The following is a 22,491-nucleotide window of genomic DNA, read 5'->3' as shown; positions in this document are numbered from 1 at the left end:
GCGCACTGTTTTGAAATCTTTGTCGTGGTCTCTGGCCAGATCACTATACTTGAATCGTTACATATTCCGCCTAAAGCCTAGGCATTGTCTATTTCATCTGTTGAGAAGACTAGCTTCGTTGATCTCGATTCTAGAGGGTCTGTCAAATGTCTAGCTCTAAGGAATGGCTACGTACAGAGGCAGAAACTAGGCTCATGTAGAAAACCCAAATAAAATGAAACCGTGTTTGAGTAATTATTATGGGAGTTACTTTGCCGGCCTGACTTGCTAAGAGGCTACTAAAATACAGAGTCAACCCTTCAAAAGCTTGTAGGTGGCCCATTCTCATGGCACCTTACTCTGGGCTGATTTCTCTGCCCACGAAACCATCGTCGAGAACAGCAACAAGCTCATCCAACGTATTGATGACCAAGTCAGTATGCGCATGCTCCGCCAAAGGTCGATTCACGTCGTTTACGAGCAGTACTGTAGCCGCGCCCGCCTTCCTGCCCGCTGTCATATCGTCGATAGAGTCGCCCACCATGATAAGTCCACTGGCATCTCCCTCGCCAGCCTTATTTGTCAAGCCCCAGTCCTTGGCAATATGCAAAATGCCGGCAGGATCGGGTTTGGGTGGGCGGAAATCTCGTGTGACAATTGGATGAAAACGAGAGCCCTTAACAAATTTGTCCATCAGATTTTGAACAGGAACGTCAAAGTTGCGAGTACAGATCGCTTTGGGGATGGTGTTGGTGTCGAGGTACGCCATAAGGGTCATGAGGCCTGGCTGAGGGGTTTGAGTCTTCATGGCTTTTCGTTCAATGTCGCGGATAGACTCCAGGGCTTCTGACTGCTCCGATGTTGGGAGTGTTTCGATGTGTTCCAAAATGTCCGTTGTTTTGTTGATCCCCAGTATGTCTCTCATTTCCTTGAACATGTAAGTTTGAGGCTCACTGTAAGAGCATTAGCAATGAGTTCGGCGTCCTTAATGGGATCCTTCGTATTCTAATAGCACAAGTCTCCTTTGTCCTCGTGAAGCCTTAGCATCAGATTGGATGATTCAGAGTACATCTTCTCCTGTGCAGGGTAGGTTGGGGAAAGCAGATCCTACCAGAGTGTGCCATCCATATCAAAGACCACACCTCGAAGGCTGGGAGTGCCGGCTGGGAGATTATGGTTTCTCTTCTTTAACGGTATGAAACGTTTCGGGGATGACGATGTCATGATAGAAACGACACGGCGTAACATGAGGTTGAGCCGGGGGAGGGGAGTTTAGGAAGATGCAACAAAGCAATGAGTATAGCTTGGATTCGATGTTTTCTTCCCGAAACCACCAAAAGCCTCTGTTGAGTATAAGAAGCCTTTCAACTTTGATTTCTTCAAACATCAAATGGGCAGCAGTTGACAAGGACGATGAGTGCTTTGATTCAGAGATGACGCTCTCACTTGAGAGGTGGAGACAAGCAGAATCGGGAGTAGCATTTAGCCAGCCATGATCTAACGTTAGTTGCGTTGTGTTACCCTACATACTATTTAGATAGTGTAAACAGTCAGGTTCCATGATTGACTTGTATCGGCACTGTCATTCCTGACTCCGGCCACTCATATCCTATCCCTAACCTGAAGTATTAATGAGGCAATTTATTATCTAGGTAACTTCTCTACCACGGCCATCATCTCGTACTCGTTTAGCCCAGCGTCTGCTCCTTGCCTTTTCTTAGTGACTGCAAACTGCCCACTCTCATGCCCTGCATCAAAGCAGGACTCGAACACCTCCCAGTCAGCCATTGGCCCCAACCAAACGATAACCTGCACATTCAACCCTCTTCGCGTGATGGCCTTCGTGTATTCAATAATCAGGGCTGGTTGACGTGGATAAACAAACAAGAGAGATGTAACGTCTGGATCCTGCAACCTCGAGACAACGTCCCAGCTACCACGAACGGTATAAATGGCTTGTTCTGGAAGATATTTGTTGACGGCGTCTTTCTCACTCTGCTGCTGAACTTCTACCCCCTCCACGTTGAAAGAAGGATAGTCGTGGTGGGTGCTATCTTGACGATCGAGCAGAAAAGCTTCGAGCAAGCCAGAGCCGCTTCCGATGGAAAGGACGGTTGGATGATCTTCTGAGACTGTAGTTTTGGAAAAAATATCTGATAAGAGCTGAAGTAATTTTGTTGATATAGAGAGACAACAATCCGGAAATCGGATCGGTGCTGCCTTTGCATTGAGCTGAGGAAGATCCATTATCCAGAGATTGGATGTAAGAACATTTCTTTACTTTTTTAGACAAATAGAGCTTATTTCCAAGATGATAGTCTACAATTTCCCATATTCCAACTGTGGATATTGAGGTTGTCTACTAAGTTGTCAAATGTGGGCTTGCTACCAGATCTAGCGCTAGTGACAGCCATGTAAGTTCAATTGAGTTGGTACAAAGCTTTCCTATACCCAGTACTTGATAAAGCTAAATCTTTAAGAAATATGGTCGCACACATGATTTGGAGAAGAACAAAATGAAGACCATGAATCTCGTCCAAGTCGACTACAAGGAAGTTGAAAAAGACTGTCGGAATGTGCGCCCCATCAAGTTCAATACCTGCTTTCACTCGATCGATGAAATTCCAGTCCACTGGAGAGGCCAACATCGTTCACGCCCTTCAGAGGCTCCTTATTCGTACGAGAGATGGCTATCGTTGATATTGAGAACACGCAATCTTGATCAAAGAGAAGTGCAGACCATCAAACTAACATCAACACAAGCCAAGCTCCTCATCGCAGCCTCTGGTAGTTCCATCATCACAGGTGTACCAAATCGAGCATACCAAGAAGATATCGAGGATGAGATACTGCCACAGTTATCAGCTCTCCAATTCCCACCCCAGGGGTTGTTCATGCGTTTGGATGGATGCTCGCCCAAGGATGGTCGCCAAACTGTACCGGGAAGATTGTCGCTGCACTCACCAAACGATATCATTGTTCGATTGACTACCTACGTCACAACGAGTACGCAGCGAAATAATGAAAAGTCTCGAGGAAGGAATGACTACTGTCAAACTTTTCTTTCTTCCTTTTATTGATCGTATGGGGAGCAAAAGAGAATACCGAGTGTACTGTGCACCAGTGACAGGGACCATTACGGCAGTTAGTCAATATTGCTGGCATCAACCTTGGCTTTTCGCGACTCAAGACCCGGAGAACAGCCGCAAGGTGGCATCAAACATCTGGAACAGCTTCCAGAAGATTCACCAATATATCATGGAAGATCTAGATCTAGGAAATCGGATGGATCAGCTCCTGTTGGAACAAGGATATTCTTTTGACGCGTTCTACGATGAGAGAGAAGAGAGCTCGAGCCTTGTCGAACTGAATGTGTTCGGAGCAAGGAGCGGATGCGGATCTTGCCTGTTTCATTGGATCGATGACCTGAACAAACTGTATGGTGAAGGGGAGCATGTTGAGTTTCGGATCACACGATGAAGATGATGGAGAGGATATACAACGATACAGTTGATTCTCCCAACGTAGGTATATAATCTACCTACAAATATCCTTGGTCGTATGATACCTAGGTACCTAGAGTAAGTAGGATACCTCTTAAGTTTCTGTTCCTGTTGATCTTGTGACTAGCCACGGGCTAGTGTGACTGGTTGAGAATATCTGGAGTGAATTCTACTAACCACAATGACTGATATGAAAAGGTTGAGATTGTAAATCAAGGATGAGGCTGGGATACATTTGAGATTGGGCCGTAAAATCTTAGAAATCTGTAGGATTACCTTCAAAGTCAAGACGCCTCGTTTCGAGGCACGTTTCTTAATAGGTATCCTTGATAGTTGATACCAAGACAAATTATGACATATTGCACTCCTTTGCATATATGTACTATTGTAGGTGCGGGCGCAACCGTCAAGGTACATATATGGATGGGGCTCACTTATTAGTAGATAGAACTTGCCCCGAACCTTGTAGTTAAAGAGCTCTCTACATTAGTAACCAATAATAGATTGTATTGATGCTATAGCTAGCATAGGGGGCCCACTCTAGCTGGGGTGCATGCTCAGTGTCATCCTGATCCTTGTAATAAATTGTTTTCTGTCTAGTATTTGCTCCCCCAAACCATCCATCCATCCATCAACCTCTCTCTGTGACAATCGTCAGCCCGCCTTTTCCCCAACTGCCACTGTTTAACAAGGAGACTTCCATAAAATCATATCAAAGACCTGCTGCCATCGTCTCTCGCTATGAAGCCCTAAGACCCAGGAGAATGAAGCGCGCCGGATTATCACAGCACGACTCTCAAGACGAGCACAGTACTATCCGGCAAAGCAGCCATGAGCGCCGCTACGAGCTCTTCCAATTCGGCATGGCCACCTAAGAAACGCCATTCTCAGCGGACGGTATGCATCCCGCGCGTAAACTCATAGTGATGCTCGAAGTCAAAGATCTGATGTGTTGAGCAGAAACTGAGAAACGGAACCTTTATTATCCCCAGCACTGGCGAACGATCGAGACAAGAGTTCTCCCTACGCACCTCTACCAATTCAGCCTCCACCAACAACAACGACAATAACCTGAAGTTCCACTCTCTCGACGACGCCGAGTCGATTAGAGACCGTCTACAAATCATTACACAAAACGTCAAAATCGCTTTCGTCTTAGTATGGCTATGGCTGCACACTGATGAGGGACACGGCGTTCTAAAGTGCGTCGTTGCCTATGTGCTCGGTAGTCTGGGCACCTTTTTCCCGCCTTTAACAGCCTTTCTTGGCAACAGAGATGGAAAACATGTATCGGCAACTATTACTGTTTATTTCCACCCAGCACGAACCGTCGGATCCATGCTTGAGGCGTCTGTGATAGCGTTCGTTGCTGTGCTTTATGCTGAGACGATATCGGTACTCTCAATGGGAATCGCTATTGCTATGCGATCTCAGTTTGGGCTGACTGGTGCTGCTCATGCTCTCATTCTCATTGTTTGCATTGGCGGAGGCCTGGGTTTCGTGGGCTGGGTCAAGCAGAGGCTTAATAGCCCTCTCGTCAATGTTGGCTCTACCTTGGCTTCTATTGCAATTATTTCCGTAATCACAAAAGAGGAAAGCGTCCAAGGAGGATATTTTGACGATGACAAGATTGTTCAGGTTTTGAAACTGCTTCTTGTTGGCATCACTTGCACTTTCGCTGCCAATCTACTGCTATGGAGAGTCTCAGCAAGACAAGTCCTTCGAAGGTCCATAATGACCGCCAACAGCTCTCTGGGCGACAAGCTATCGTCTATCACAAAAGGTTTCCTCAGTGGTACTGAAGATGAGCTATGGACAAATGAGTACAGCCGTGTCTCTGCTCGGTACAATGCTGCATACGCAACCATGAATTCAACCCTCCGTGAGGCTAAATTTGAGTACTACTTTCTTGGCCGAGAATCATTCTACCCTCTAGACAAGCGTCTGTCAAGGTCAGTTGAAGGACTCTCACAGGCTCTGGGAGGATTGCGCAGCGCTCTGGAAACCCAATTCACTCTTCTCAGAGAGGTTCCCAGTTTTGAAGATCCTTTCCCTTCGCCTAGGAGCACTGGACTTACACCGCCTCTAGCAAGGGCTATCAGTGCCTACCTAGAGTGTGGGGGTCAAAGGCTGTCTGACATTGACGAGTCGGGTGAAAGTGAGGAAGAGCGGCAGGCCACGAGGAACAAGTCCGATTCTGCGTTGATGGCAGCTCCCGCCTTCCAAGAGCCTTCGGACATATTTGCCCTCTTCATTGACATGCTTGGTCCATCAATCAAGTCACTGGCTCATACTCTCTCCGAGATTCTACGTGAGCCTGCCTTTGGCAAAGACCCAAACAAAGATGTCACTGTTAATGAACAACTGAGAGAAAGTCTTCGCGACGCCCTCAATCTCTACAACAATGCTAGATCAGGATCTTTGGAAGAACTTTATCGTACTATCGAATTTGGGCGAACTCGTTCTGAAAAAATTCAAGCTGACATTGAAGAAGTTGCTGCCGCCTGTGGGCACTTTTCTTTCAGCTTGCAGGCTGTTGCTGAGGAAACTGATGCATATTTGGACGTGCTGGAAGATGTTAAATATACTACCGAGACTGCGTCGAGGTCTTGGAGCTGGCTCAAATTTTGGAGGCGCTTTAACTGGACTAAACTGCCTGATAAAAACATGATCGGGGATCCAGAACGCGAGGCCTTGATACAGAAACCGCCTGTTCCCAGACTTCGAAAATCGCAAATACCCAAGGGTATACCAGACACGATGGTAGCACGACGAGATACCTTCAATTGGGATGCTGCGCCTCAGGCCAGTAAAATCAAGAGGAGATTCGCACAGAAAATGCTACAGATATCCCGGTTTGTCGTCCGGGAGGATATCCTTTTTGGCATCAAAGTTGGTATTGGTGCCCTTCTTTGGGCGATGCTAGCGTTCATACCAGGGACAAGGCCTATTTACCAGAAATGGAGAGGTGAATGGGGTCTTCTCTCCTTCATGATCGTTGCTGCGATGACAACAGGATCGGCCAACACTACCGGTACAGCTAGATTCAAAGGTACCATTATTGGTGCAACGTTTGCTGTAATTTGTTGGACAGTCAGCCAGGGCAACGCCATTGTCCTTGTGTGTTTGGGCGGCCTTGTGGCTTTGTTCAATTTCTACGTGATTTTGGTCATCAAAAAGGCACCCCTGGGTAGAATTGCCCTTCTAGCATACAACGTGAGCACATTGTATGCCTACAGTCTCTCACAGGATGTCGATGACGATGACGATGACGAGGGAGGTGCCAACCCCCTCATCTTTGACATCGTATGGCATCGAGTCATTGCCGTGACCTTGGGTATCATATGGGGTATTGTCGTTTGCCGGCTACTCTGGCCTATTTCTGGCCGGAAGAAATTTCGAGAGGGACTTTCCGTCCTTTATCTCCAGATGGGGCTCATCTGGAAGCGCGGGCCCCTTACGGTATCGCTGCAGAAGGATAACACACACAACACCCTCGACTATATGCGGGAGGGCGAGCAAGCTGCCCTCCAGCGATATGGTATGTTGAGAATTTGCTGTTGATGCTTATATACTAACTCTACAACAGCCTTTAAGCTTGCGAGTCTTCGAACTGCGGCGAAATCCGAATTTGAGCTTCGGGGTCCTTTCCCAGACGCAGCATATGGACGCATTTTGCGTTCTACTAAAAACATGCTCAATGGGTTCTATGCCATGCGACTTATTGCATCGAAACGGAATGAGTTAACAGATGGCGAGCGAGCATTACTAGAGTATACCAGTGCAGAAAGAGCTCTCCTCTGCCAACGCATTTGCCATGTGTTCCAGGTAGTTGCATCGTGCCTGATGCTGGAATACCCCTTGACAGATGCGATTCCTACTGTCGAGAACAACAAGGACAGGCTTTTAGGCAAAATTTATCAATTTCGAAAGGAACACATGAGCGCAGATCTTCTAGGCGATGAATCTCCTCTTGCTATTCAGGAGAGCGACTATGCGCTGCTATATGCATACACACTCGTGACATTGCAAGTGGCGGCGGAATTGAACAAGGTGAGGGCTGAGATTGAGAGCCTTTATGGAGTCTTGCACGATGAGGCGTTGTTGTTACAGTGAACACAGAGAGGTGCTCAATAGGGGGCTGTCGGTCGTTATGATATACCTAGTCATGATATCTGATTTGAAACGCCACTGATGTAATGGACCGGCGCATTATACGTCCACGTCTAATTGTTCGTTACATATAATATACGAATGGCGTGCTTGATTATGGGATTAAATTCCGATGTCTATATCGATGTGCTGTGGTACTATATCTCGTTCATGTTATGAATTATCTACAATATGCATCATTATAAATACACTATAACCCTTATTCCTTGACGCCCCTTTTCTTTATAACGGCCACAAATCATGGCAAGCGTGGTTGTTTTCTAAATAGTACATTGTCTCAGTTTACCTTGACGGCCAACCTCATATTCGGCCCACCGAGCCACGCCCTTACGCCCTGGTACAAGGACACTGCCAGGATTCATAACGTGACAACCTTCATAGGTGATGCAGAATGGTGGCGCGGTGGTATCAAGCAGCACCATGGCAGTGGGTAACGGGTATATGTGCAACGATGAGGCATAGTCCCAGTGAACAGGGCGGATGGCCTGACGGAAAGGCGCAAGGTAACCTTGATCGAGGACAGTTTTCACCAACTTCTGGGCGGCATGGATGTCATGAGGAACAAGGGGACTGGCAGGTGACGCAGCAGCAGTAGCAGTCGGTTCATCATGATGAGCAGCATCAATATCCATGGACTGAACGTCGTCGGGAGGGTTAGGATTCGAACTTTGCGTCTCATCTGTACTAGCATCGTTGGCTTTGGGCTTGAGGCGGACCGAGGCTCGGCGCAGACGAGCAGACACATCATCTCTGAAAAGAACAAGCTCGTGGTTAGGCCCGAAAAGACTTATTCGGCTTGGATTCGAGGTCCAAACTGCCGCACCATCTGTCTTTCCTCCAGCTTCGGCATTAGCTGTCGCAAAAGCACGACGAATTCTAGATGTAAACATGTCTGGCACTTGCTTTCGGGGCAATGGTACGGAAGCACCCGCTGTAAAGGAAGAGACCCAGCCATCGTTGTCGCCAGGGACAAAAACAAACGTAGACGACTGAAGTAGTGTTGGGAAGTCGCTGAGAGCCGAAGCCAGGGAATCAAAGTATTCCTTGTATTCGATACTTCCACCACTGCCTCCGCGTGCAAGCACAGCATGCTGAGTAAAGTTACCCATCAGCACAAATGTCAAGGGCGCGGATCCATCGGGTTCGGCGGCATATGTCGAAAGAATTTTGCGCAAGGCTTGAAGAGTTCGGGGCTGGTCGAGGTTCAGCTCGCCTATAATAATTGCACGCCCACGAGATGGCGCATCGTCTTCCGCTCTGGGTCGAAGAAGGCGGCTCTCTAGCCTACGCATCTTGGTACCCAAGGCGCGTTCACTGCCGACGCCTAAGAAATCGATCCAGCCAAAGCCACCTCCTATGGTTTGCTCCTGGCCCCCATCAGGCCCGCTGATACCAAGAGTAGCCTTGCGTCGTTCACACGGAGGTTGACCGATAAAGAAGCCCTGGAAGCGACCACCCAGAGTACCTCCAACACCACTGCTGCCACTGAGACCCTTGCCCACAGATTCATCTTCCTCTTCGTATACACCATCTACTAGCACTATCATGCCAGGGCAAAACCATGCCGAGTCTTCAGGTATAGCAACAGCCTGAGAGAGATCCAGGGCAATAGTACCGGTTAAGTCGCTGATGGCGAGATCGCCGGTGGGAAGAACAACTAGAAGCCCCAACAACATGTGACTACTGCCGTGACGACCTAACAGATTGGCTATTGGTGTAAGTTTGAGTGACTGTTTGTTGGATAGGGAAGGATCGAGAGTGCGTTTGCGAGAAGAGGAGACAGCGGAAGACTGGAAGGATTCGTTGCGAAGGAGACGTTGGTGGATGACATTGTACCGGTTGCGGAAGACTGTCGTTTTATGCGAAGCTGGTGGTAGTAATGAGGGCGGCGAAGGATCCCTGAAAAATGTTAGCTGGGTACTGGATCAATGTTTTCAGAAATGACTGACTTTTCAAAATGCTTTTTAGTCACGTTGTATACAAATCTAGGTTGATCGTAAGCATTCACGATCTTGAGCCAGGCCTGAGGGTCGTTCGTCTCAGCCTCTTCATGCTCCTCGTGGACGCCCAATCCCGATATTCCAAAACTTGAGTTGCTATCCTCTCTCCTCACTTCTGCTGGTCGGAGTCCCAGGCGTGTGTTCAAAGCATCGTTGTCTTTTATATCAAGCATGCTGTCTCCTCGCGGTAGTCCTCTCGTTGGTCCCGTAATCCTGCCGCCGCTCATGTTGCCCTCGAGAGTCTTGAGAGTTTCCTGCAGCTCTTTACTCGACCCTTCAACAATAAGACCCCCATTGCGATTCTTCCAGCTTCGTGCGACTTCCTCGAGCACCCTCTCAGCTAGGCCCTCTTCGCGCCATCCTGAGCCGCAATGCCTGCCAATGAAGGCAGCGAGTTCTTGCAGAGCTGAAGATGTGAGTGTGAGTGAATGCTTTTTTGTGAATGTGCGGAAAGCAAGGGGTCGGAGAGTCGGCGGAGGCAGAATTATAGGTAGTATCGCGGCTTTGGGGGCGTTGAGGGCGAATGGCTTAAGAGGGTGGACAGGAGTGCCAAAGGCGGGAGAAGAAGAAGGTATCGCCGAGGACGGAGGTGCAGCACCTCGCTGCTTTCGAAATATGGGAGCTGGCGTTTTATCCATGATTCAGGTCAATATTGTCAATTAAACATGATATGTGTGAAAGCAAATTTGTAGCTTGACGCAGGTTGTCGTGACAATTTGGAACCTACACTTCCCAATAATTTGGTCTGGGCCCTCGAGGGGTCGTGCAGGCTCGACTCGACCTGACCGCGTCGACGCGTTTAATTGAAAGCGCATTACTGCATAGACCCTATAAGTGCATATCTCGCGTTGACGTTGGTGACCTCATCCACCTCGAACATGGGTGAAGCTTTATAGCATACTCTGTATAATCCGATCTATAACATATCCAACTCAAGTCTTTAATTGACTGTAATGCTGGGCGCAACATTTCGTTTCATTGCTCGTGAGAGAGCTGTATCTTCTCGAGCAATTTCTAGTCTTTCAAGCAACCCAAATATTGTTAGTTTATACAAATCTCCGAGCATTCTACCGTCTACAGACCGGAGTTGCTGACTATATCCAAGAAAGTCGTGAAAGGTCCCAAGACACCCTTTACAAACTATCTAAGCTACCTTGATAAGGAACCACCCAACGAGCGCCTAGTGATCGGAACAACTAGCCAGCTTCCCCCAACACCCCAGTCCTTCAGTGAAAACCGTGAGTTTGTCAAGATTCTCAATGAGGTTGTATCCGAGTACGGCCACCAGGATGAGGACCTCGTCAATCAAGCTCGGGCATTTGCTAGTCCCGGGGGGTTTAACCTGGGGTCGGGAGGGGTCTTTTTTCCTCAAAAGCGACCTGATAGAAGTGGATCTCGCAAGCAAGGAGCTCGAGGTGGTGCGGGAGGTGACGGCGCAGGCGGCGCAAGCGCCCAGGGAGGGGCGGGAGGCGGTGGACGAGGAGGATATGTGCATCTCAGCGACCGAAGGAACCCTCCAGACTTTGGACGGATAGCATGGCCTGAGGACATCTTGGGCAGTGTTGAAGTGGACGACGCAGGGACCATCATTGGTAAGGTACAGCCGAGCGGAACATATCGTATCCTTACGAACGAGGGAATGTAAGTTCGAGATGATCACCTGAATGATGCTTGTTGCTAACCTCTCATAGCTTGGGACTCAGCCCGTTTCTACAAGGAAAACTAGTCGAAAGGCTAAAGCAAGAGGCAGCGAAGCAAAAGTGAACAGGAGCAGTACGGCCAGTACGTATTATGGGCAACGCTGAAAGGATCAGCCATCCTGCCCGGCAACTACCAGTGCTGCGTTGAGTGTGTAAGAATGGGATCGAAACCCTACATGTTGTATTATGACTGTAAATTTTACTGTAACAAGAAATGTATGGTAATCTGACTTGGGACTGAAACGACCAATTAGGTAAACGTGCTGTGTAAGACAAAATTTGCATAACCTCATATGAATACCAGTTCCATGAACTTGAAATGAGAACTACCTACTTCAGAATGATGTTGAGCACGGTGGTTCCATATTGAAACCTTTCAGGTCATGTAAAGACGAGTGTCAGGTGACTTTGACGATATCAGGAGAGAGTTGCCTTGCCTCGCGACTGAGTTGTTGAGAATTCAATGTCAAGCTTATGAAATTGTTGATGCATGGATATAACTAACACGGTGTACATAGGTTAGTAGCTTTGCTTTCAATGCTGTGAGCTGATTCACCCAGTTGGTTATTACCAGCAAGACATGAAAGAAAATCCCCTGGGTGATGAACAGTTTAGATAGAGACAGGAATTGACTCAATAAACACAATCGGAGGATACTAGAAATCGGAAGAAATGTACATCATGAATGCCTTCTAGATACATACAATTAATGATACTGCAATCCAGATATCCATGGTTGATGACAATCACAACACGATACCTGCTTCAACGGAGAGTTCAGGTGGGCTGAGTGGGTAGGTACGTCCAGGACCTACAAGCTTAGTAGCCAGGATGGATCTATTGGTTGACCCCTCCCTACCTATAATTTAGCCAACAACCTACCTACCAATTGAAGTTCCGTCGCTAGGTCGGTAGGTATTATATTAGCAGGTATATTGTCGGTGCCATGACACGCTGAACTACCACCACCTGCTAACGTCGATAGAACTACCCACCAATTCTCTTGAATCATCGTCTCATATTCGTTTATTTTCTTCTCGTCCACACCATTTCTTTTGCACCTTTTCAAAAGGTACCGTCGTAGTTCCTCTTGCGACAAACCTCCGATATTCGCTTCCAACATTCGATCATCTATACGGGTATCGAGATCAAAGCTCTTCAACACTGGAAACCCCGCCGTCCGTTCTCTTTTCGACCCGACCCGCCCGTCTCGCCTTGGCCTTTGGTCAAGGCATCGTACCTATCACCATGGCTCCCCGAGGCTTTGAGGACGAGGAGCTCACCATATCCCTATCCTCCTCCCACGTTCGTCGCCCGCAACAGACGCAGTCCCAGTCTCAGTCGCAGCAGCAAGACGATTCCCACGATGCCCCTCAAGCCACTTCCCGTCCCGCCGATGCGCCGCTCAAGGAAAGGATGAAAACCGAACAGCGCATCGGCGCCTACAAGGTTCTTCGCACTCTGGGCGAGGGTTCTTTTGGCAAGGTCAAGCTTGCTATTCACAACGGTACCGGCCAGCAAGTAGCTCTCAAGATTATCGCCAGGAAAAAGCTCATCAGCCGCGATATGGCCGGCCGTGTTGAGCGCGAAATCGAATATCTCCAATTACTACGCCATCCTCACATTATTAAGCTGTATGATCCATGGAGTGTCAACCTCGTTGCTGGTATTGTGGAAAGCTAATATCAACGCTCTAGCTTCACTGTCATTAAGACGCCCAATGAAATCATCATGGTTCTCGAATACGCGGGCGGCGAACTCTTCGACTACATTGTTCAGCACGGCCGAATGAAGGAGCCCGAAGCCCGTCGATTCTTCCAGCAGATGCTCTGTGCTGTCGAATATTGTCACCGTCACAAGATTGTTCATCGTGACTTGAAGCCCGAAAACTTGCTGCTTGATGAGAACCTCAATGTTAAAATCGCCGATTTCGGACTAAGCAATATTATGACCGATGGCAATTTCCTCAAGACAAGTTGTGGCAGTCCAAATTATGCTGCTCCTGAGGTTATTGGCGGTAAGCTATATGCCGGACCTGAAGTAGATGTATGGAGTTGTGGAGTAATCCTCTATGTTCTTCTGGTCGGCCGACTTCCTTTTGACGACGAACACATCCCCAGTCTATTTGCCAAGATTGCGAAGGGTACATACAGCATACCCCAGTGGATGCCCACTGGTGCCGCCAACCTGATTAAAAAGATGCTGGTAGTCAACCCTGTGCATCGTGCTACAATCGAGGATATCCGGGCAGATCCTTGGTTCACAACCGACCTCCCCGTCTACCTCCAACTCCCTGTCGAAGAATTCTTCAACACTGGCGTGGACCCTAATAAGGCAATCAAGAAGAATGACATCGCTCCGAATGCCTCAGAGAAGGTCCAAGAACGCCTACACAATGAAGTCACAGAGAAGATCAGCAAGACCATGGGTTATGGCAAGAGTGATGTCGAGGAGGCGCTGCAGGCTGCCGAGCCGTCCGCCATCAAGGATGCCTACATGATTGTGAGAGAGAACAAGATGATGCAAGTGAACCGTGAGTTTTCCGTTCTCTTTGTTGCCGACTTCCTGGCGTATTGAAACTGATCTAGATAACTCCGAAGCCCTGCTAGCAGAGCCAGAAGGGTCAAGTCCCATGCTCAGCATGTCTTCAGCTCGTTCAACGACCTCGCAGGCCACCACTACCCCCCGCCCTTATGTGAGCAAGGTTGGCATCCTGCCTTCTAGCTTGCCGGCTTACCATAAGGACTATATGGAGCGCGAGAAAGCTGGCAGTGTCGAAAACTCGCCGCCCAAAGTCCTTATCAATGATGAGCCTCAACTCAACAGGACAGATGCGGAGAAGGAAGAGACAGCACGTCGCCTGCGACCTCATTCGAGGAGCCAGCTGCGTATAGACGAAGCCAACAACAGGCCCCAAGGCATGACACCTATCAATCCGCCAAAGAAGACCAAGCCAGTGCGTTGGCAATTTGGCATTCGATCACGTAACTCTCCCTGGGAAGCCCTCCTCTGTATCCACAAGGCGTTGTACAAATTAGGGGCCACATATATTCCCGACGAAGATTATGAGTCGAGGACAGCAGAAGAGCGAGCTGAAGCTTCCGGCGACAGCAGTTTCGTGGACTCTCATGACGGTTACCGTGGTTCCACTTCAAGTATTGATCCTAAGAAGCGTTACAATCTTCCTGCCGACCCTTGGCACATCAACGTGCGCTGGGATACTTCTGGTACGCTATTGCTCACTCCTCCTTTATCATCGACACTGACAAGTTCACAGCTATTAAAAGGAAGGCTGGAAACACGCCCAGCGCACCCAGTACTCCCAGTTCGCCTAGTACACCAGATGGTCATCATCCTAAGGAACCATTTGTTGCGCTGCACCTGGACATACAGATCTACGAAATGGAGCATGGCGTATACCTCGTCGATTTCAAATGCTCAGGATACGAGACAGCCCACGGACGACTACTTGAGGAGAAGGACGTTACCAGCCCCTTCCCGTTTCTAGACATGGCTGCCAAGTTGATTATGCAACTTGCAGAGGCCGATTAAGACAGAGTTTTGTTGGGTGGAAAAAGAACATAATCTATGTCAAATTAAGTGTGCGCAATGATTGTTTACCATTTGTTGAATTCCTGATGTACTAAGTGAGCAGAGGAAAACATGCACAGCCAGAACTTCTATTTGCAAAAGATCCTGGGCATGGCAGCTTTTCAGATCAGAACCTAGATCCAATAGCCAGTGCCATGCCAGCCAAACTGTCTTTTAATGAAGCCCTCGGTAAAGTTACCAAGGAGCTAAGAAGCTATAGAAAATGGGGGAGTTGGTTTGGGTTACTCCATCTTCGAAATCGATTTCCTTTTGTTAAAGAAGCGCTTTCCGTCACATTTAACGCTTTGTAAACATAGACCATTTTTACGAATTTTGACGGACGAAGTGGTGGACGAAGTGGTGGCCAGGTAGGGGTTATAGGATGCAACGAACGTATTGTACTGCACCAGACGTTATGAAGTGTCAACGCTGTATTGTACATATGTACGATCATCGTACGAATCGTCAAGGTTTCAACATTTAAGATCATGCTAATGCTCAAGAGTGTCTGAACTATATTCCAATGATCACCTCGCAATAGATGACTATAACCAATATGACGGAAGTGCCAAGTCAGAAATTTGCAGAAGTGCATGATATCAAATGCTCAAAAGATTATAAAAGCTTCGCCGCTTGTCTTTTTATTTTCCCACATCCCGTTTTCCCACGAGACATCGCGTCTCGCTCCCTCGCCTCCGTAATCATCCTATCAATCCCTCGGTGATATCTATTTGAACTGATCTTCAGTCACGCCGGCGCCCATAGCAGCCGTGGAGCTAATGCCACCAGTGACCATCTTCTGCAACTCGTCGACGTAGGTAGCACCACTCCACTTTTGGTGCTTGACAACGTCGACTTTTTGGTCCATCTCAGGCTCTTGGACAAGCTCACCGTATGCACGCATACCGACGGTGCTGTAAGCCTTTGCGAACTGGTCACTGATCAAGGCTGTTGTGTGCAAGCCTGCAAGAGTAATGAACTGCCAGCAGTAGCCGAGCTTGGCCAGGCGTCGGATGTAAGTCTCCTGTTCGTCACGAGGCATTGCCGCTTTCCAGTTGAAGGATGGAGATAGGTTGTAGGCGAGTCTGGCAGGAATTGGTTAGTCCGGTGTTTTCTTGGATATTATACGGAAACTTACTTCTTCTCTGGCCACACAGCGTGGACACCTTCGGCGAACTGCTGGGCTTGAGCGTAATCGGGCAGCTTGGACTCCATCCAGATGGCGTCGCAGTAAGGTGCATATGCTATGGCGCGGTTCACTGCGCAATCACATCCACCTTTGAGGCGGAAGTAGCCTTCGCGTGTTCGGGGAGCATCCCAGTCAAAGAAGATATCCCTGCCGATCAGCTGGCGGGCGACAGCCCTGGCCTCAAAGTTGCTCTTCCCCTTTGCCTTGGAAATATATTCTTTCTTGAGGCCAGCCTTATCAGAGAAGGAACCCGCCTCAATGGCGGCATCGACAGCATCGTCGAAGCTGCTAAGATTGGCCTTGGCAAGCCACTCGTCCTCAATACGCTGCAGCTCAACACCAGACTTACCACTAGCCTCAGCGGCGATCATAAGATCGTTGAGAGGCTTAAGTGTAGGGTTCGTGGAGCCGAGGATGAAGGCATGATCGCGGGGGTCAATGTTGGTGGAAAGGAGTGTGGCGGCCTCGGCGTCAGTACGGGCAATGGCGAGAAGGTCAGAGCCTTTCACATGTTAGTCCGCTTTCTTGGATTGAGCTAACCCTATAACACATGTGAAGTTGGGGAAGTTTGAGAAAGTTGAAACTTACCCATGATGTCAGCCTGCGCTCGAATTGCAACGAGGCGGTTGATGTGCTCCTGGATGGGGACAAGGACTTTGCCAGCCATATGACCACACTTCTTTGTACCGGGAGCTTGGTCTTCAATGTGAATCCCAGCCGCACCCTTTTCAATAAAGAGCTTAGTGAGTTTCATGACAGCGGTGAGACCGCCATGACCAGTATCTGCGTCGGCGACAATGGGGCGAAGATAGTCAATATTGAGGAGGTTGGCGCGCTTCTCCTTAGGAACACTGAGACGCTCTTGACGCTGCTTTCGATCGTGGAATAGTTGGGCCATGAAGAGATGACCAACTTTATTAGGAACGGTAGTCTATTTACTTGTTAGACAAATGCATATGACGGCAAGAGTGTGCTCTACACTCACGTAAGGGTAGTCAGCCAGATCGGGACCAGGCTCGTCGGAAGCAGAGGCCGTTGACGACGATTGCCAGCCGGAAACGTATACTGTATCGAGGTATTTGGCCATCTGAGTTACCATTGTGGGTTCTAAGCAGCCGTAGGTATAACTGGCATCGCGGTTCTGTAACAGCAGTGAATATTGGGCTCTTGGTTACATGCAAGAAACGATGGCGACTCACCTCGAAACGGTGCTCAAGAATCTTCCATAACTTCTTGGCCTGGGCGTTGCTGGCATAGTCAACAGGGAGGTATCCGCGCTTTGAAACGATCTGTTCAGCGGTAAAGGGTCGCTTGGTGTGTCTCCATCTTGAGTCGGACCACCACGTCTTGACGGCCTCAACCTCCTTTTGGAAGAGCTCGTCTTCAATGTCAGGGTTAACAGAAGGGTTCGTCATATTCTGTGACGCCATTGTGACTGTATTGTGAATTTTGTTGAAGGCTGTGGGCGAGTATCGAGGAATTGGATCGCGTGTAAGTGATAAGAGTCTGATGGAGGAAATCAACGACACAACAGTTAATGTTAGAGAGAAAGGATGAACAACAATGAATTGAAGCTTTGGAACAGAAGACAGGAAGGGAAGGGCGAAGAAGATAATAAATATTATCCTGAACGGGACTTGTAAGTCACATTGAGTCACTCTTGGCCTCCCGTGCCCCGACGGTCCATTGCCCAAGGATGGGCGGGAGGGAGGACTCCATTGATTCTGCTCGCTAACTCTCCGTGCCAGTCGACCTAGAGCGTTAACGGCCGGGGCTGTTCGGTGGAGACTTCTACACACCGGCGTTCTTGTATTGATTGGAGAAACAATTGAACCAATCAGACTCGAATTCTGGTTATTGGAAAGTAAAGCTGGGGGGGTGAAAGTCGGCTGTAAGTGGAGGAGAGGAAGAGTCAAGGTGAAGTCACCAAGTATGGATGTTTCAGAGCCTCATATATATTTTTATTGCTGTATTGATAGGTAGTAATATTATAACATGTAAAGACTGGTGAGTCGTTACAGTATACATCATCACCATCTGCTCACGAGTATCAATTAACCTTGACAACGGTTATGGATAGGAGATAGATAGGTAGATAATATGTTAGTAGTTGGTATCAACTTCAAAGTATGACATCGCGAGCATTCTACTCTATTCTCTAACTCGGCCTTCCACCGAGCACAAGCCAAATCTTGGCCTGAAATTACCTCTTACTTGTGTCGTTTCACCTCGGCCATGAATTATGTGAGATCAGCCTCTTCCATCCGCTGTCACGAGCCGCAACAGAGAACAGGTCCGTAGGTACGTACCTCCGGACAGTCACCGAGTGCCTCAATGGGTCACCTACAGTCGTCAGAATACCTACTAGACTAGTAACCGTCAATCTTTGTCTAGGTAACATTTTTCTTCAGATGGAATCAGAGCCTCTAATCTGTTATATGATCGCGATGGGTATTTGATCTTGTAGAGGTAGTATCCGCTATCAGGACCTCACTTGCTATGACGTCTTTGTAGCCAATCAATTCGCTTTTTTTTGTACTAATGTCTTCGGCTCAAAGGGCTGGTTTTGGAAATATAGGCTCTCTTACTACTCCGTACTAAACCGAATGCCGAATGCCGTAGAGTTTCTTTTTCTGCTTTTCCATCCATATCTTTACTGGTGATAGTAAGTTTCTTTTAGGGTACTAAAACCTGGGGAAATGACTTACTCCAAACTTTACCCAACTGCCTGATACCTAAACCTAATTTACCTAGGTTAGTATTCAAGTTGAAATCATCTTTTCTTTATTGCTTTTCATACTACAGTACCATCATTCTCACCACAAAGCTCCTTTCAGCTATTGATGTATTATCTGTACCTAATGGTTACGAGTATAATTATCCTATGGAAGCGTACAATCAGACATGGACCTACTTATTTGATCTCGGCCTTCCCCCGTCCACCGGTACCCGCCCGCCCCGGAACGACGGAACTTGGCCGAATTATGGACCCCCTCCAGCTCCGGAGCAGCGGAAAGTTCTGGCATGTGAAGCCGCATTACAGTAGTCATACATATCATAGCTCGGCTTTCTTTGTCCTCATGACATGTCTTGCCATGGATTTCAATGTCCTGTTCTGCGCACCCCTCCTCGGGCTTGACGTCTCCAAAATCACAGAATGGTTGCTTTGCCTCGGTCGTTCTCTTACCGAGACTCTCATGGCTCTCAGCTCCGGCATTGTCATTCAACTCCTATCGTCTACCAGTTGTATAGTTCTCGGCTACTTCCCGAGGCCAACAACGCTATGCGATGTCTCTCCGTACTAACTTATCTCGTCTTTCTCAACTGTTCAATAAATATTTTATTGACACCAATTACGGTTCTGTTCTGTCCCAGATCATTCGTAATACTTTACTTATACCTCTACTGCCCTAGCTTAATGCATGACAAATCGCTTGCCCTTACGATTATAATAGTACCTATGTATCTGATTCAGACATCATTACTACAAAATTCGCATGATCACAAACATTCACAGATACAGCAACGGCACAGACACGCTGGAGTACATTGATCGTGTATCATAACATTCTTGTCCTATGGATATCGATAGCTACAACAACATCTTTCTTTTGCTGAGCGCTTCCAAGTCTGCAATAACATTACCCTATGAACTAAGCAGACCAGCCAGCGTTTTCTCCTCGTTCTGCTCAATAGCCTTCATCAATGTGTCGTAGGGTGTCAACGCACCAAGTGCTCTGCGCATGTGCGCATTGATGATTTGCAGTCCATAGATATAGCTGGCGTTGACCCACGCAAATCTAAGTTGATGTTAGCAATCTCTTTTTTCCATAAATAAGGCAGGGTTGCAACATACCCTTCCTTGTTGACACCTCTGAAACCGAGACCTTGGTTTCCGTACTCTGCATCTACTCGGTGAGGATCGGCTGGCCGTGTCACGTCATACTTCTCAACTACAACACCATGGAAATCAACAAAGGCTTTGGTGACCATGAAGAGCCACTTATAGGCAATTCGCTCCGCCTCTTCAGTGAAGCTGTAGCGAATCAGGCCGGTCCATGCCAGCATTTGCTGTGGAGGCCAGCCATATGGGTAATCCCACTGTCTGTTAGGTCGATCCAGGCCGACGGCTCCACGCGATTCTTCCGTTCCTGAAACAAGACCACCGTAAGCCTCAAATTTGGGGAGAGCCTTACGGACCATCTCAGCCGCCTGTTTAGGCGTGGCAATGCCTGCCCAGAGAGCCCACAGAGTTGTGCAACTCTCGTATGTACATCGTTCGCGCTTCACAGTGTCATAATCAAAGAACATGCCCTCTTTCTCATCCCACATCAGCTTGTCCACGGTAAGCTTACGTCGCTTGGCTCGTCGGTCCCAGGCAGCCGACGAGAGAACCTCGCCAGGCTGATAAGGCGTGCCGGCGCAGAATTCTTCGGGCATGGTCAGCTTATCATTAAAAACGCTGCGGATAGTTCGGGCAATATCAGTCTCATATTTGAAGAGGAGACTGTTGAGATCAATGGTGGCTAGGTTGGCACAGACTCCCTCCAGGCGGTATGAGGTGTCGTGGCCTGACTCACGCACGGCACGGTCGTGCATGAAGTACTCGTCGAGTTCAGGCTCTTCGATGTCGCCATGGTTGTACTTTCGTACAAAGTCTTCAAATGTTGTGTTGTGCTTCTTGATGTAAGGATCAAGAATGTGTACGAAATGGGTGGCCTCCGTCTCAGGGGGCACTCCACGACCTTCTGGTCGATATCTCGACAGACCCGTGGTAGGATCCAATCGAGGCTCCGAAACCCAAACACTGTGATACTCCTTGATGGCGGCTAGGATAGATCGTCGAAGGAACTCCTTGGCATCAGGTTCGTGCTTGATCTTTTCATAGACACGAAGAGCCATGTCGGTCAAGAATGGAGGCTGTGATCGACAGAGATAGTAAGATCGGGTTGCATTTAGGATCTTGCCATAGTGTTCGATGCAGAAACAGAAGTTGACGACCATTGACTTGGCCAGATCGACCCGGTCATTGATGAGAAGGCCCAGGGAAGCCATGTAGCTGTCCCAACCGTAAAGCTCGTTGAAACGACCGCCAGGGACTACAAAGGGCATACCCTTGAGCGTCCATCCTGAAGGGTGCTCTGGCTCTGGCACTTCTTGCACATCCACAGCCAAAAGACCAGGTGCATCGTTCATGTCGCGGACCAGGTCAGTGGTGATTTTCTCGGGCAGCATCTGAACATCCAGTCGCATCTCAGGTCTCTCTTCGGCGACTCTCTTGTAAAACTCGTATTGTCTAGGGCATCGAAAGGGGATGTAGATGCGCGGGCGTGGGTCGGCTGTCCAGTCCTTGGGATCTCTAGCCGCAATGTCGACTGTCGACGCATCAATACGTCTTGTCAGGTTTTCCCAGAAATGATCACGAATCATACGAGACAAGCGATCAACTGGGTTTTCGTTGAGACGGCCTTCATCAAGAACAATCTGTTTTCGCCCGTACTCTTTGGCCAGGGTCAACTCCTGCAAAAGGTTGGACAGCATATAAGTTCCTCGCACATCGAAACGGTTGTGACCAGCTGAAGCGGCGGTGCGTAGAGAAATAACCTTGGGTCCGTTGTCCTCGATCGTAATCTGCATGTTTCCATTGGGGTCTTCTTGGAGTGAAAGACTTTCCAATGTCGAATCAACTTGGATCAAGAAGCGACGGTTCTGTTGTGAGTTCTCGTCTGATTGGACAAAGGTGTTAGCACAGCGAACAAATGCGTCCATCCGTAAGACTAGAATAACTTACCATGACTGCCACGTCTGAAGGGCTCTCGAAGATTGACTCGCTCAAAGCGTGACATCAGACTGTTCTGTTTCCAATGTCAATTCAGGTAACTAGACGACGACGGTAACACTAACCTGGGAGTAAGTTCGGGTGCGAGGACCAGCACGGTTCTGATGACGCTCTGCAGTATAGTAGCTTTTGGCGTCATCAAAGACGCCCAGATCATCAGAACCGCGAGAGCGGTGACCAGAGGGCGCGGCCATGGTGTCAGAGTTGAATTAGACCTCTTAACAGGAGACGAAGCGGGGTTAGAACAATGTCGAAAGTAAAGTATGAGGAGAGAGGCTCGTTTCGATCTATGACAATGTCCAACTACGTCGACTGCTAGTACCTAGTGATAGTAGGGAGTGAGGTAAAGCTGGATGAAGGGATAGGAACAGGATAGGGCACGGACGTGGAATTGGACCAGTCTCAAGAAGAAGAAGAATAGGCAAAGGTAAAAGACGTGTAAGGATGGGCGAGCACGTAGGTTAGGTTGGTAGGTATGACGGCAGATTATTATGGGGTGCCCGTTAAGAGAGGGAGG

At 48.4% G+C, this 22,491-nt stretch overlaps 8 protein-coding genes across 8 annotated transcripts; 4 read left to right on the top strand and 4 right to left on the bottom strand.

Annotated features, from left to right (window-relative positions):
- Nucleotides 1-334: 334 nt before the first annotated feature.
- Nucleotides 335-1,227, bottom strand: FSST1_005728 (HAD-like domain-containing protein; the record flags this gene model as incomplete). The annotated part of the gene is made up of 2 exons (XM_083232032.1): nt 335-932; nt 1,091-1,227. The coding sequence occupies 2 exons, from the start codon at nt 1,225-1,227 to the stop codon at nt 335-337; spliced, it is 735 nt and encodes a 244-aa protein (XP_083089158.1).
- Nucleotides 1,228-2,495: 1,268 nt separating this feature from the next.
- FSST1_005727 (uncharacterized protein) lies at nt 2,496-3,819 on the top strand (the record flags this gene model as incomplete). The annotated part of the gene is made up of 3 exons (XM_083232031.1): nt 2,496-2,985; nt 3,170-3,416; nt 3,753-3,819. 3 exons carry the CDS (start codon nt 2,496-2,498, stop codon nt 3,817-3,819), a joined length of 804 nt encoding a protein of 267 aa, XP_083089157.1.
- Nucleotides 3,820-4,313: 494 nt separating this feature from the next.
- FSST1_005726 (Fusaric acid resistance protein-like-domain-containing protein) lies at nt 4,314-7,598 on the top strand (the record flags this gene model as incomplete). Its single annotated transcript, XM_083232030.1, has 3 exons — nt 4,314-4,379; nt 4,443-7,023; nt 7,072-7,598. 3 exons carry the CDS (start codon nt 4,314-4,316, stop codon nt 7,596-7,598), a joined length of 3,174 nt encoding a protein of 1,057 aa, XP_083089156.1.
- Nucleotides 7,599-7,915: 317 nt separating this feature from the next.
- Nucleotides 7,916-10,293, bottom strand: FSST1_005725 (DNA polymerase epsilon noncatalytic subunit; the record flags this gene model as incomplete). The annotated part of the gene is made up of 2 exons (XM_083232029.1): nt 7,916-9,554; nt 9,605-10,293. 2 exons carry the CDS (start codon nt 10,291-10,293, stop codon nt 7,916-7,918), a joined length of 2,328 nt encoding a protein of 775 aa, XP_083089155.1.
- A 315-nt stretch (nt 10,294-10,608) lies between these two features.
- On the top strand, nt 10,609-11,419 carry FSST1_005724 (uncharacterized protein; the record flags this gene model as incomplete). Its single annotated transcript, XM_083232028.1, has 3 exons — nt 10,609-10,695; nt 10,761-11,296; nt 11,347-11,419. 3 exons carry the CDS (start codon nt 10,609-10,611, stop codon nt 11,417-11,419), a joined length of 696 nt encoding a protein of 231 aa, XP_083089154.1.
- Nucleotides 11,420-12,603: 1,184 nt separating this feature from the next.
- On the top strand, nt 12,604-14,907 carry FSST1_005723 (kinase-like domain-containing protein; the record flags this gene model as incomplete). The annotated part of the gene is made up of 4 exons (XM_083232027.1): nt 12,604-12,989; nt 13,053-13,888; nt 13,944-14,582; nt 14,633-14,907. The coding sequence occupies 4 exons, from the start codon at nt 12,604-12,606 to the stop codon at nt 14,905-14,907; spliced, it is 2,136 nt and encodes a 711-aa protein (XP_083089153.1).
- A 766-nt stretch (nt 14,908-15,673) lies between these two features.
- FSST1_005722 (isocitrate lyase 1) lies at nt 15,674-17,565 on the bottom strand (the record flags this gene model as incomplete). Its single annotated transcript, XM_083232026.1, has 5 exons — nt 15,674-16,031; nt 16,085-16,637; nt 16,724-17,066; nt 17,121-17,276; nt 17,335-17,565. The coding sequence occupies 5 exons, from the start codon at nt 17,563-17,565 to the stop codon at nt 15,674-15,676; spliced, it is 1,641 nt and encodes a 546-aa protein (XP_083089152.1).
- Nucleotides 17,566-19,781: 2,216 nt separating this feature from the next.
- Nucleotides 19,782-22,168, bottom strand: FSST1_005721 (alpha,alpha-trehalase NTH1; the record flags this gene model as incomplete). The annotated part of the gene is made up of 4 exons (XM_083232024.1): nt 19,782-19,935; nt 19,992-21,861; nt 21,927-21,990; nt 22,040-22,168. 4 exons carry the CDS (start codon nt 22,166-22,168, stop codon nt 19,782-19,784), a joined length of 2,217 nt encoding a protein of 738 aa, XP_083089151.1.
- Between the last annotated feature and the right edge of the window lie 323 nt (nt 22,169-22,491).

The sequence above is a fragment of the Fusarium sambucinum genome, chromosome I (genome assembly GCF_050947815.1).
Source record: "Fusarium sambucinum isolate potato_lamoka chromosome I, whole genome shotgun sequence".
Classification (NCBI taxonomy): domain Eukaryota; kingdom Fungi; phylum Ascomycota; class Sordariomycetes; order Hypocreales; family Nectriaceae; genus Fusarium; species Fusarium sambucinum.
The sequence above is the reverse complement of the archived record's forward strand: the minus strand, read 5'-3'. Positions and strand labels throughout refer to the sequence as shown.